General features: G+C 43.9%; 1 protein-coding gene across 1 annotated transcript; it reads left to right on the top strand.

Annotated features, from left to right (window-relative positions):
* Positions 1-978: 978 nt before the first annotated feature.
* LOC128450472 (atypical kinase COQ8A, mitochondrial) lies at positions 979-12,119 on the top strand. Its single transcript, XM_053433947.1, has 13 exons — positions 979-1,359; positions 1,440-1,506; positions 2,297-2,368; positions 3,320-3,445; positions 4,814-4,899; positions 4,983-5,123; positions 9,110-9,191; positions 9,310-9,403; positions 9,964-10,105; positions 10,191-10,298; positions 10,386-10,451; positions 11,075-11,161; positions 11,316-12,119. Exons 1-13 carry the CDS (start codon positions 1,120-1,122, stop codon positions 11,598-11,600), a joined length of 1,596 nt encoding a protein of 531 aa, XP_053289922.1. The 5' UTR covers positions 979-1,119; the 3' UTR covers positions 11,601-12,119.
* Position 12,120: the final 1 nt, after the last annotated feature.

The raw sequence follows: 12,120 nt of genomic DNA, 5'->3' as shown, positions 1-12,120 counted from the left end.
CGGAGAGCCTCCATCATGGCGGCGGGTCACTGAGGGTGAGCAGTGGGCCGTGATTCGCCCGTCACGCTGCTGCAGAGCAGGTTTAGAGTTTCACAGACACGCAGCCAGGATTCCTCCTCTGTGTGCGTCTGCCAGCGTCTCCTCATCAACACCCACAGCAGTGACTGGGAGGCGGGTGACGCTGGAGGAGGAACCCACAGGGACTCAGCTGATCTGGGCGTCTGATAACTTCATTGTTGTTTTCCCACAGATGTTTTTTCCTCTCACCTTGTAAAAGTCCTCCACCTTGAAACTTCTCTCACTTGAAGTCAAACTGTGACATGAAGGTTGTGTCGCCCTCAGATTTCTCTGATTTGAATTATTGCAGGGCACTACATTAAATCTCTAATGGACCTGAATGCAACATGACGTTTACAACAGTTGCTGCTGACACTGTGTTTGACCTCCAGTGAGAGACGCCCTCGGTCCAGACAGTCTGTGGGATTATGGTCCGATAAAATAAAATCCAATTTACGCCCCTAATTCTGTGCGGTGCTGCTTCGGTGGAGCGGTGATAACTTTCTCATTCAGGCGCCGGTTGAACCACCTTCATACGTGACAGCTCTGAAAAAGCCTGTCTGTGATTTTTAAGTTGATCAGTTGATTGTGAAAAAAGTGACTGTTTAGGTCAGTTTGGCTTAAAATGCTAGAAAAACTATGACTTGGCCGAGAGACCAACGGGAAAATGAATTTAAAGCGGAAGAGGTGAACGGCTGACAAGAATAAACTCTGAATTAACTCCCTTCAATAATAATGGTGAATAATAATACAACATATTTCATGGCGACTTTGTAAATACACAAGAATAATTAAAGTCAAACCAAATGTTTAAAAATCAATTCAGAGGCTCAGACGACTTGAAAAACATCCTGTAAATACAACAGTAGTCAAAAATGTAGTTAGAGATATTAAAAGGAAAAAAGTGGAATGATAAATACAGATTTGAATTATGTGGAATCATTGTTTTCAGTTTTGTTGTATCTGTATCTTTCTCTCTAACTGTCCCTTGTTGTTTTCTTCCAGGAGCCGTTGAGCAAACCTCAGGACGTCCACAGAACCACGCTTCACAGATATTCCACCATGGCGGCGTGTGTCAGCCTCCGTTTCCCCGGCGGTGTGAACGGAGGATGGGGGGGGCCCTGCCGCGGTGGAGCCGGCACCGAACCCCTGAGGGACCCCAGGGTCTGGTCCAGGCGGATGTTCTGCGGACACACCAGGTTGTTGAACCAGGACAACTCCACCGTGGGGGGGCTGACGTCAGAGGACATCGACAAAGCCCGAAACGCCAAGAAAACCGATAACAAGCAACACAAACAAGTGGTATTCACATCTTTCATTGGTTCATGGCTGCACCTGCTCAGTGCTGCTGCTCTGGATCATCGTGTCTTCTTCTGTTTCAGCTCAGTGAACGAGCCCGAGAGAGGAAGGTGCCGGTCACCCGCTTGGGAAGGCTGATGAATTTTGGAGGTAAATGTTTTGATTCAGAATCACAGAGCCCAGAAACTGTGTGGAAGGTAAATATTTACAGGTACTTCCAGCGTGCCCTTCAGCAAGGCGTCTGACCCTCAGTCGCCCCAGTGCTGTGTAACCAGTGTTAGATTACTGGCTGAGATCTTGATGGATGTGAAGCGAGAGAAGGTGCACGCTCAGCAAAACGTGTGGAATCAAACAAAACACCAAAGTTTTGAAATAGGCAGCAGATGAATCGGTGAATATAAAAATCATTAGTTTTTAATTCTTGAGTCCTGATGTGTTTCTGGTCTCGTCTAATGTCTGAGTTCACATCTGATTCTTATAACTAAACAAATAAAATGACTCACAATCAGATTCTAAAACTTTTATCTACTCGAGATATTTGTGATAATCCTGAATGAATCATTTCATCAGTTGTTTGAACTTGTTCAGAGATCGATGCTAACAGCATGGACACTCCCTCCAGAGCAGGATGTGGTCACAGCAGAGTTTACACAAGGCCACAACCTTTTAAACGTTTATTGTTTTATTACTTAATAACTTTCCCTGGACATCAAAGTTTAATAGCTGAGAGGATTTGCCTTTATGACCCTGGAGCCGGATTCGAACTACAGACTATCATCAGCTGAGGAGACGTGTCCTCAGGACTCCTCAGACTTGTTTTCAGAGACTCAACTCACCTCTGGATGCTGATTTCTGTTATCGCCTCTTTTCAAGTTGCCGTTATCAGATGCAGAGCTGAGAGAGTTTGTGAATCATTTATTATTTTCATTTCTTTTTGCAGGTCTGGCCGTCGGACTTGGGATCGGAGCGATCGCTGAAGTGGCCAAGAAGAGTTTGAAGCCACAACAACAAGGTGTTGACCCTAGGATGTTGTGTTGTTGTTGTTGTTGTTGTTGTTGATAAATGGTTCATAATTCAGTTTCATGCTTCTCAAAGGAAATTAATGTATGTTTCACTGAAACTGTGGAATTGGCTTCAAAATCAATGACACCCATAGAAAATTGATTCATCTAATCAGCCAGTTCAACATGAGGCACCAATAAGTTTTAAAATAGTTTTTCAATATGAACATCTGAGCATCGAGAATCAACATTCTAAGTGTTTAGTTAAAACACTTTAGTTAACAGATTTGGATTTAAACAATGATTTATGCTCATTCTTCTAAAGGTTTTTTAACGTAAACCTATTTTATTATATTTACTATATTATTATAAAATGTATTATTATATTTTATCATTTTTCATCGTTGTTTGAGTGTCTCTACAGGAAGTCCGGTCTCACACTGGCACCAACATCATCAAATCTAATGAAATCCAGTGGTGCTGAGATTTCATAGAATAGCATAGAATATATGAAAGTATAATTTACATACAGTGTGAAGCAACCATAGAAATCTTTATAACAAAGAGCATGAGGAGTTTGAACAGCTGCTAATTTATAACAGTTAAATCAAACAGCAACATGTGAGTGCAGGGTTCTCACAGAGGAAGAGTCAGGCTTCATATCAGTCCCAGTTTGGTGCTGATATGAGAAAACTCATAGTTGCAGTGCAAGTCAAACAAAGTCAGTTTGATAATCCACCTTTGGACTTTGTTTTGACCAACACAGTCAGTAACATGCTCCATTATATTCCTGTTTATTAAGATTTTCTAGAACACCTCCAGAGACTGTTTATTAATTTCAACCAAAGGATTTCCACCTCATCACTGAGTGAATTGATGAAAGATAACAAAAAGTTTAAAGTCTGATATTGGAGGTATTGCCAATAATCTGTGCTTGATGTTAAATCCGTTTATTCTTTTAGACGATAAGAAGTCGGTCCTGAACTCGAGCGCCTTCCTCTCGGAAGCCAACGCCGAGAGAATCGTTCGGACGCTCTGCAAAGTCCGAGGCGCGGCTCTGAAGCTGGGACAGATGCTCAGCATTCAAGGTGAGACAAGTTCCCGTTAAACACGAGTCTGTCTCCAGTGCCACGTCCCCAAAGTAACGTGACATGACCCGGGGACATCAGGACACAGAGGACGTCTCACTTTATGGACAGTAAAGTCTCATGTGTCCCTGTAAATAAAGGTGCAGCTTTCTCAGAAAGTGAACTGATGCCTCAGCAGCACTTCATCGTGTTTCTGACTCAGACTCTGGCAAACGCACAAGGTCCCTTTTACCAACGTGGAAATGTCATCACCCAAAATAAACCCCGGGCCGGCAGAACAATAAGTGCCATTCCAGAGGAGCTATTGTCGGAGTGAACAGCCTGTTTGCTGTAAGCAGCACAGAGCTTCCAGTACAGTGCTGTTCTGAGATGTCCACCCCCCCCCCCCCGAGGAGAATCAACTCATCAGGTCGCAGAGGAAGCGTCTTCCTGAACAATAAACCACCAGCAATCATCTAGTCTTAAGAGACAGAAAATACAATGTTATTGGATTTTATAATTTATGAGTCATGTCGGTCAGTAAGAAATTATGATTGTGAAATTATCTAAATTGTTTTGAGACCAAAAACAAATCAAGAAAAGTGAATATTATATATATATATATATATATATAATTATTATATTGCAGAAAAAACACTCTCCATTGTTTCTCTTTAACTGCTGCATGTGTGAATAAGACTCAAATTTATAAAAAAGTCATAATTCTGTGGCTCAGAAACTTTTATGCAGCTTTCATGTAAATAATATTGAGTTATTTATTTTTTATAGATAAACATGGACCTTGAGATGCAATTGTCTTTTCAACTATAAAATATATTCCATTTTTACATATTTGTCATGCATATGTACAAAAAGAGCAATGAGATATATTATCTCCACATCTACATCATTTTGGTTGATTTTCAGAAAAACTAATTCAAACATCATGAAGCACAAACAAGCACAAATAAACTCTTGAGTTCCTTTAACAAACATTTTGGCTCTAGATGCACCTTCACAGGTGCACCTTCACAGCAAATTATCTCTGACCATCTGTGGCTGAGGGGTAGAGCGGTCGTCCTCCAATCTGAAGTTCGGCAGTTCGATTCCCAGTCTGACCCATCTGCTTGCCGAAGTGTCCTTGGGCAAGATGCTGAACCCTGAATGCCCCCCCCCCCCCCCCCTAGAATAACAAAGTGCTGCGAATAGATGCACTGTATGAATGTATGTGTGAATGGGTGAATGTAAAACTGTACTGTAAAGAGCTTCGAGTTGTCATCAAGACTGGAAAAGTTTTATATAAATACAAAACCATTTACCATCCTCAGCTTCCTCTTCTCTTCCTCTTCTCTTCCTCTTCTCTTCCTCTTCTCTTCCTCTTCCTCTCAGACGACGCCTTCATCAACCCTCAGTTGGCCAAAATCTTCGAGCGAGTTCGACAGAGCGCCGACTTCATGCCGACCAAGCAGATGACGGTAGAGTTCAGACCTGTGATGATCCACCACCGCTCAGTTCAGGGATGAGACCGGCTCCTCTCTCTCTCTCTCTCTCTCTGTAGAAAGCCATCAGCAGCGACCTGGGCCCAGACTGGAGGCAGCAGCTGGAGTACTTCGAGGAGAAGCCGTTTGCGGCGGCGTCCATCGGGCAGGTGCACCTGGCGAGGCTGAAGGACGGCAGGGAGGTGGCCATGAAGATCCAGGTGAGTGAGGACCAGGGCCGGGTCTAGGCAGGGGCAAGAGGGGGCCTGGCCCCCTCAAATAAATGTTGTGCCCCCTCAAACTAAATCCCCCAAAATATATTAAATTTCATATATTTTTTATTATCTCATGCTTCTCTCCTCCGCTCCACTTCTTAATGTCTTAATGTCTTGCTTGCCCCCTCAAATATAAAATATATCAAGTTGTTTCTCATGTCATGTTTCTCACCTCCGCTCCATCTCCCCTTTTCGCTCTGCTCAGTGTATCGGCCTGCTGCCGGTTCACTGTGAGGGATAGCTGTCTGCCCAACTTCCAATCACCCTTTAGTATGCAAATGAGCTAGTGTCAGGTTTCTAATAGCAGCTTGCAGCAGTAAACTGCGAAGCAAAGGAGCTCTGTTAAATTCGGTCATAGTGTTTTGTGTAGTGACATACTTAATTGCTAATAACATAATAAAAACAAGAGTTAATATTTTTCTTGAAAATCTTTATTTGCTCAGTCAACAACAACAACCAAAACCACATAACCAAATTCTTGTAGTAGCTAAGCTGTAGCCTATTCTCCTAGATCAGGGTGTGTGGGCCCACAGTCCCTGTCATGTGTCACAGCACGGGGAGAGAGCACTGTCCGCTCCCTGCCACAGACTGAGCACAAATGATCTGTGCGTGCAGACCCCTAAAGAAAGCCCCGCCCCCACCCAACTTCTGCAATCTGGCTGCTATTTTACAATCCCGTCTTCACTTTTCCACTCCTGTAAAACTTTCAGCAGACTTGTCCCAACCTTGTGTATCTCATTCCCCTCAGGGACTCAGCCTTGTAAACAAGTGACATACAACACTAGTGTAGAGATTGCTTGCATTCCATTCTGCTGATCATTCTGAGGTTACATATACAATGCATCAGTTTTTCAGAGCTTTTAAAAAACATACTCCTCCTGCCCCTACCAATGGAGATCATGGTGGCAATGCTCTAGCTAGCACCTCAGCAGCTAGCGCTGCACCTACCCCTACCAGTGTTGTAGCTAGCAGCGCATCAGCTAACGTTAGTAGTGGTTCTGCTGCCTGCATCACTCCAGCAGTAGCTAGCATAACACCAGCAAGCACTACTTCTACTCTACCTCCTCCTTTCCCAGCTGTTCTTACAGTTAACCCCAAACTTCCCATTTTACCCAGTGACTTAACCACCATTGCACCATCTCAGCTATTTTGAAGTAGCTACCCAAAACGTGCATTTAGCAAAAAACTGAGGTCGTTCAATCCTGCCTGGTACCGCACACGACCATGGCTTGAATACTCTGCTGAACGGGATGCATGTTTCTGCTTTCCCTGTCGCAAATACAGTACTGTGAATGAGAGGGATGTTGTGTTCACTCTGACTGGTTTCAACAACTGGAAAGTTGCACTGGAAAGTGACAAAGGGCTGCAGAGGCATGTGTCCTCCCACAACCATGTGCATGCTTCTACTCTCTGGGCTGAGCACCAGAAGAGAGAGGCTACTGGGGGAAATGTTGACACATTATTGGTTGGCAAGACACAGGTAGAGAAAAACCGGTACTATGTTAAGAGTGTGGGCAACGCTGTGAAGTTCCTCTGTGTCAATGAGTTGAGTCTACGTGGAACAACGGAACACAGGCGTGATGCTGCTGGTCATGATGATGATGATATTGCTTCTGGGCTTTTTCTTAAGTTAATGGAATATACCCTTGAGAAAGATGAAAAACTAGCCAGCATCACCAAGGGTATCCCAAGGAATGCATCATATACATCAAATCACATACAAAATGAAATTATTGACACACTGGCAAACATGGTGCTCGGAGAGATATAAAAAAAAATATGAAAATGCTGATGCTGTGGGTTTTTGCCTCAAGAGTGATGGGAGCAGGGACAGGTGTAATGTCGAAAACCTGTCAGTTATGATTAGGTTTGTCAGTGCTTCCCTACCCGAGGAGCATCTCATTGGGTTGCTTGACCTCGACCAACTAGATGCACAGTACATAACCTCTGAGATCCTGAAGTGCCTCTCTGATGCTGGTTACAGTGCTGACAACATTCTGAGCCAGTGTTATGATGGAGCTTCAGTGATGAGTGGGGTGAGATGAGGTGTTCAAGCTCTGCTCCAACAGAAGCTGGGAAAGTATATACCCTACATTCACTGCTACAACCACCAACTGCACCTGGTAGTTGTGCATGCCATGCAGAGCGAACAATGTACTAAAAGATTTTTTGATCTGTCTTCTTCCTTGTTCAACTTTTTTCAGCACCACTACATCACTAGAAAATATGATGCTCCTAATCTTAGGAGGCTAATTCAAATCCGATGGACTAGCCACTATGAGGTGACACGTTGCATTACTGAGAATGAAGATCAAATAATCACTGTTCTGTCTGAGGTGGCAACGGATGATGATGCTGCAGTGGATCTGTGCACTGAAGCATCAGGCCTGCTCTGCCAGATTAAGAGGCAGCACTTCTTTAAAATTGGCAAGTTTCTGGTGCAAGTGCTTGGTCTACTGAAACCAGCAAATGCCATACTACAGTCTCAGTCTGTGGATATGTGCAGAGCCTCAAACGAGGTCGGTACAGCACTGGATTCTTTGAGGGCCATGAGGGATCACAGCGATGAGTGGGGAGAGGGAGATCACACAGCAGCTGGGGATGACATTCCAGCAAAGAGAAGGAGAACAGTGAATAGGCACCTCAGTGACAGTGTTGTAATTACAACAGTGGGCCACACAGACACAGATGACAGTGTTCCCCCCCATAAGACACTTAAAAGACCTCTACTAAATATTCTGGACCGGGCAATTACCGAGTTGGAGACAAGATTCTGCCAGAAGAATTTGGAGCTGATGAAGGCCACGTCCAGCCTTGTGCCTACATCTGGCACATTCCTCCATGGAGCTCTGTTGCATCCTTTGGTTGAGCTGGCTGGCACTGATGCAGGATGTCTGAATAATGAAATCCTGGTGGCAAAGCCCATGTTGCTTAAGGAATGCCCCAATGAACCAGATCTGTCTACAGTGTGCAAAACCCTACAGCACTACAAGGCAGCATTTCCCTTGTTGTACAAGTTATACATTACAGCACTGGTCATTGGGGTTTCTTCAGCTGCATGTGAGAGCTCTTTCTCCACACTGTCCCGTGTCTTAACCCCCTTTCGCAGAACTATGCTGCATCACAGAAAGAGGAACCTGGTTATCTTGGCCCATGAAAAGTCAATTACATACAAGCTGGACATGGACGAATTTGTGAGGGAGTTTGCCAAGGGAAACAGGAGGCTGACGTTGACCTAGAGACCTAGGAGAACTTAACTAAAATTAGTGGCCAGCAAAAATGCTGTAGTTAGCCAACGTTGTTTGTTTTTTCTAGGCTAATAGCCTTTGTTTTATTTCTTTAATTTTTATTTAAAAAACTAAACAAAAACATCCTCCTAAGGGTGTTATAAAAATAAAAAAATACAAAAAAATACAAAAACATCCTCCTGAGGGTATTATAAAAATAAAAAAATACAAAAAAATACAAAAACATCCTCCTGAGGGATTGCCACCTTATCGTGGTCAGGAGGTTTGAGTGCCTCAGTGACCCTAAGAGCTATACCAACAGAAGCTAGTCTTCATAGGGACACCCAAGTTGGGCAGGTCTTAGGGTAGAGGCCTGACAAAGTGCAGTCAGTTTAGGTTGAGGGTAGGACATACAACTAACAACCCAAGTTCATATATGGTTAGTCTAACAACAATAACTACAATGAAATAAGTGTGCCAAGCATTTGAGACCACAGTACTTTACAAGGCACTTGTTCAGTGTACCCGCATCCTAGTGAGTGAATTTGTCAATTAGACATGGTAAAAGGTGCTGGAGCACAATGCCCCCTCAAGATTTGTGGCTGCCCCCTCATACATGCCTGTCTAGACCCGGCCCTGGTGAGGACATGAAACCCTGAGGCACCAGTGAACTTCAACATCACACCATCAAACCTCTTGTTTCAGTATCCCGGAGTCGCCAAGAGCATCGACAGCGACGTGAACAACATCATGACGGTTCTGAGTTTAAGCAACGCGCTGCCTGAAGGTAACATTTGGATCATTTTTGTGATAACTTCTGCTTTTGTGTGCTTTTTGTCGTCTCCACCGCCGACGCACACTAACCTGCTGCAGCCACTCCAATGTCCGGATCCTCTGGTTCACAGGTCTGTTCCCCGAGCACCTGATCGAGGTCATGAGCCGAGAGCTGGCGCTGGAGTGTGACTACGTGAGGGAGGCCAAATGTGCCAGAAGGTTCCAGTGAGTGCTTCACATGTGTTTGTTCTACACACACACTGGGACACAGTTTACAAAGTATGACCCCCTGTGGTGCAGATTGTTAATATCAGCCTCTTAATATTATATTATCAATGAAAGACAAATCAATGTCAGCGTTTGTTGATATGAAGATCTTTTGTTTTACGGGCATTTTACGCTTTCTTTATATTTATAGCGAAGTTTGTGCTTAAACTGTAAAATATCAAGTCTCGATTACATCTCATTTTGTGTATATATATCAGCCAATATAGTGTAATCACAAAATATTCACTCCCTAATATAGGTATGGAATAGGGACCACAATCCATATCGGTCCGACTCCAGTTTGCTTAGACATGTCTCAACCAGAACTGTGATATCAGCTGTGTTGTACAACTTGTCTCCACTGCCCCCATGTGGCCAAACGAAGGAAGTTCCTGAGAGCAGTTGTTAGATCAATCTTAGCCCCGACCCCGATGACCCAGGAGTGTTTTGATGTTGACGTGTTTTCCGTGTTTACATGTTGGTAGCGTGTGTCTTTAACTCTGCTCTCTGTGTTTCAGGGAGCTGCTGACAGATCACCCGTTCTTCTACGTGCCCGATGTGATCGAGGAGCTGAGCAGCCAGCACGTCCTCACCACCACGCTGGTGCCGGGCTTCCCTCTGGACCAGGCCACCGACCTGTCCCAGGAGCTCAGGAATGAGGTAAAGTGCATCGTGAAGCATCGTTTTTCACTTCATAATGGTTCAGTTCAATATAGAGTGAAACCTTTTTCCTTCTTCTCCTCAGATCTGTGAGCAGATCCTGAGTTTATGCCTGAGGGAGCTGTTTGAGTTCAGATACATGCAGACGGATCCAAACTGGTCCAACTTCTTCTTTGACCCACAAACGCACAAGGTCACTTCACCTTCAGTTTGTCAATAATAAACACACATTTAAATCTTTTTCTCTAATTGGTCTGTTTCTCCTGTTTCTTACCTTCAGGTAGCGTTGTTGGATTTCGGAGCGACCCGAGGATTTGATAAGAGCTTCACTGACACGTACATCGAGGTGAGACACTGTAAAAAGCTTCACTTACATTCCAACTATCTGAACAGTTTCCTTCTAGTTATTAATGCATATTAACTTTATTCTGTTTTTACAAAAACTTTCTTGTTTCAACAACGAATTATTTCGTCACAAAACTTTCATTATACAAGATACAAGATACATTTATTGATTCCAAACACAGTCACACTACATGCAGATGAGGGAAATTTGTCCTCTGCTTTTGACCCATCTGTTGAACATCGCAGGACACACAGAGCAGTGGGCAGCAGATGTTGGGGGAGTAAGGTGCCTTGCTCAGGGGCACTTAGACAGTGGGGGTAGGGAGAGTCTTCTGGACTTTGAAACTGATCCAGGTATGTTTTATATTGTCACTGCGAGGAGTCGAACCAGAGACCTTCCGGTCTGATGTCCTTAGCTTTCTGCCCATAGTCCAATTTGTCTGCCACTAGTCCACCTCCGCCTCTCCAATAATGTGATATAACTACAGTTAATACCAAAAAGTTATGAAAAAAATGTTTCTACATAGAGAAAAGTGACTGATTTTCATATTTGGAAAGAGACATAATGAAAGTGTTGTGAGATCTAAAGTATTTTTTTATTTAATGTGCTCATTCTCACACCAGATCATTAAGGCAGCTGCACATCAGGACAGAGAGGGCGTCCTGCAGAGATCCAGAGACATGAAGTTCCTCACGGGATACGAGTCGAAGGTGATAAACATCATTGTTTCAACTGCAAAACACAACAAACTGGAATCCCTGTGGAATTTAAGCCAGAAATCAAATCAGTGTATTTCTCCAACCGCTGAACTTTGGTTTAAAGTTTGTTTATTATCCTCATTCACTCCTGGTGTCTCCCCCTCAGGCGATGGAGAGCGCTCACGTGGACGCTGTGATGATCCTGGGCGAGGCCTTCTCCTGCGAGGAGCCCTTTGACTTCGGCGCTCAGAGCACCACCGAGCGCATCCACAGCCTGATCCCCGTGATGCTGAGGGAGCGCCTGACGCCTCCTCCCGAGGAAACCTACTCCCTCCACAGGAAGATGGGCGGCTCCTTCCTCATCTGCTCCAAACTCAAAGCTAAAATATCCTGCAAGAACATGTTCCAGGAGGCGTATGACCACTACTGGAAGGATGTGCACCACCAGTAGAGACCAGTAGAGACGGGGTTTCCTGGAAGCTTGTTCCCACCCGGGAGTTTCCAGTGGTTTCTGTGGGACGTGGAACTATTCAACTCCCACATTCTCACCTGTGGAGATATTTTCGTGGAGCCTGGAGCAGATCTTGTGTCCAGATCTTTTCACCGTCAGATTCTGTGTGCGTCTGATTCCATTTCTCATCTCGCCCAGGACTCCATCCACACTAACTCTGCATTGAATATTATGAGTGAAGATTATTTGTGTGTAGTGTTTGAATTTGTTGTGCGTTTGTACGACCTAATATTTCTGTGCCTGACTGGTTTGAGGAACCGGGGTTTCCAGTTTGAACAGTTTGAACAGATACAAATATATGGCTTTAGTGACGTGTGTCACTGTTTTCTTATTCAAATCACTTTATTCTGTAAAATAAAATAAAAAATATGATGTGAATTGATATGTATTCAGTGATTTTAAATAATATAAATCTTTTATTGTTTTTGGCATCTTATGCTCGAATCAAAAAAAAACGTGG

Source organism: Pleuronectes platessa, chromosome 11, assembly GCF_947347685.1.
Source record: "Pleuronectes platessa chromosome 11, fPlePla1.1, whole genome shotgun sequence".
In the NCBI taxonomy this organism is placed as follows: Eukaryota; Metazoa; Chordata; class Actinopteri; order Pleuronectiformes; family Pleuronectidae; genus Pleuronectes; species Pleuronectes platessa.
Note: the sequence above shows the minus strand (reverse complement) of the source record. Positions and strands in the feature narration are given on the sequence as shown.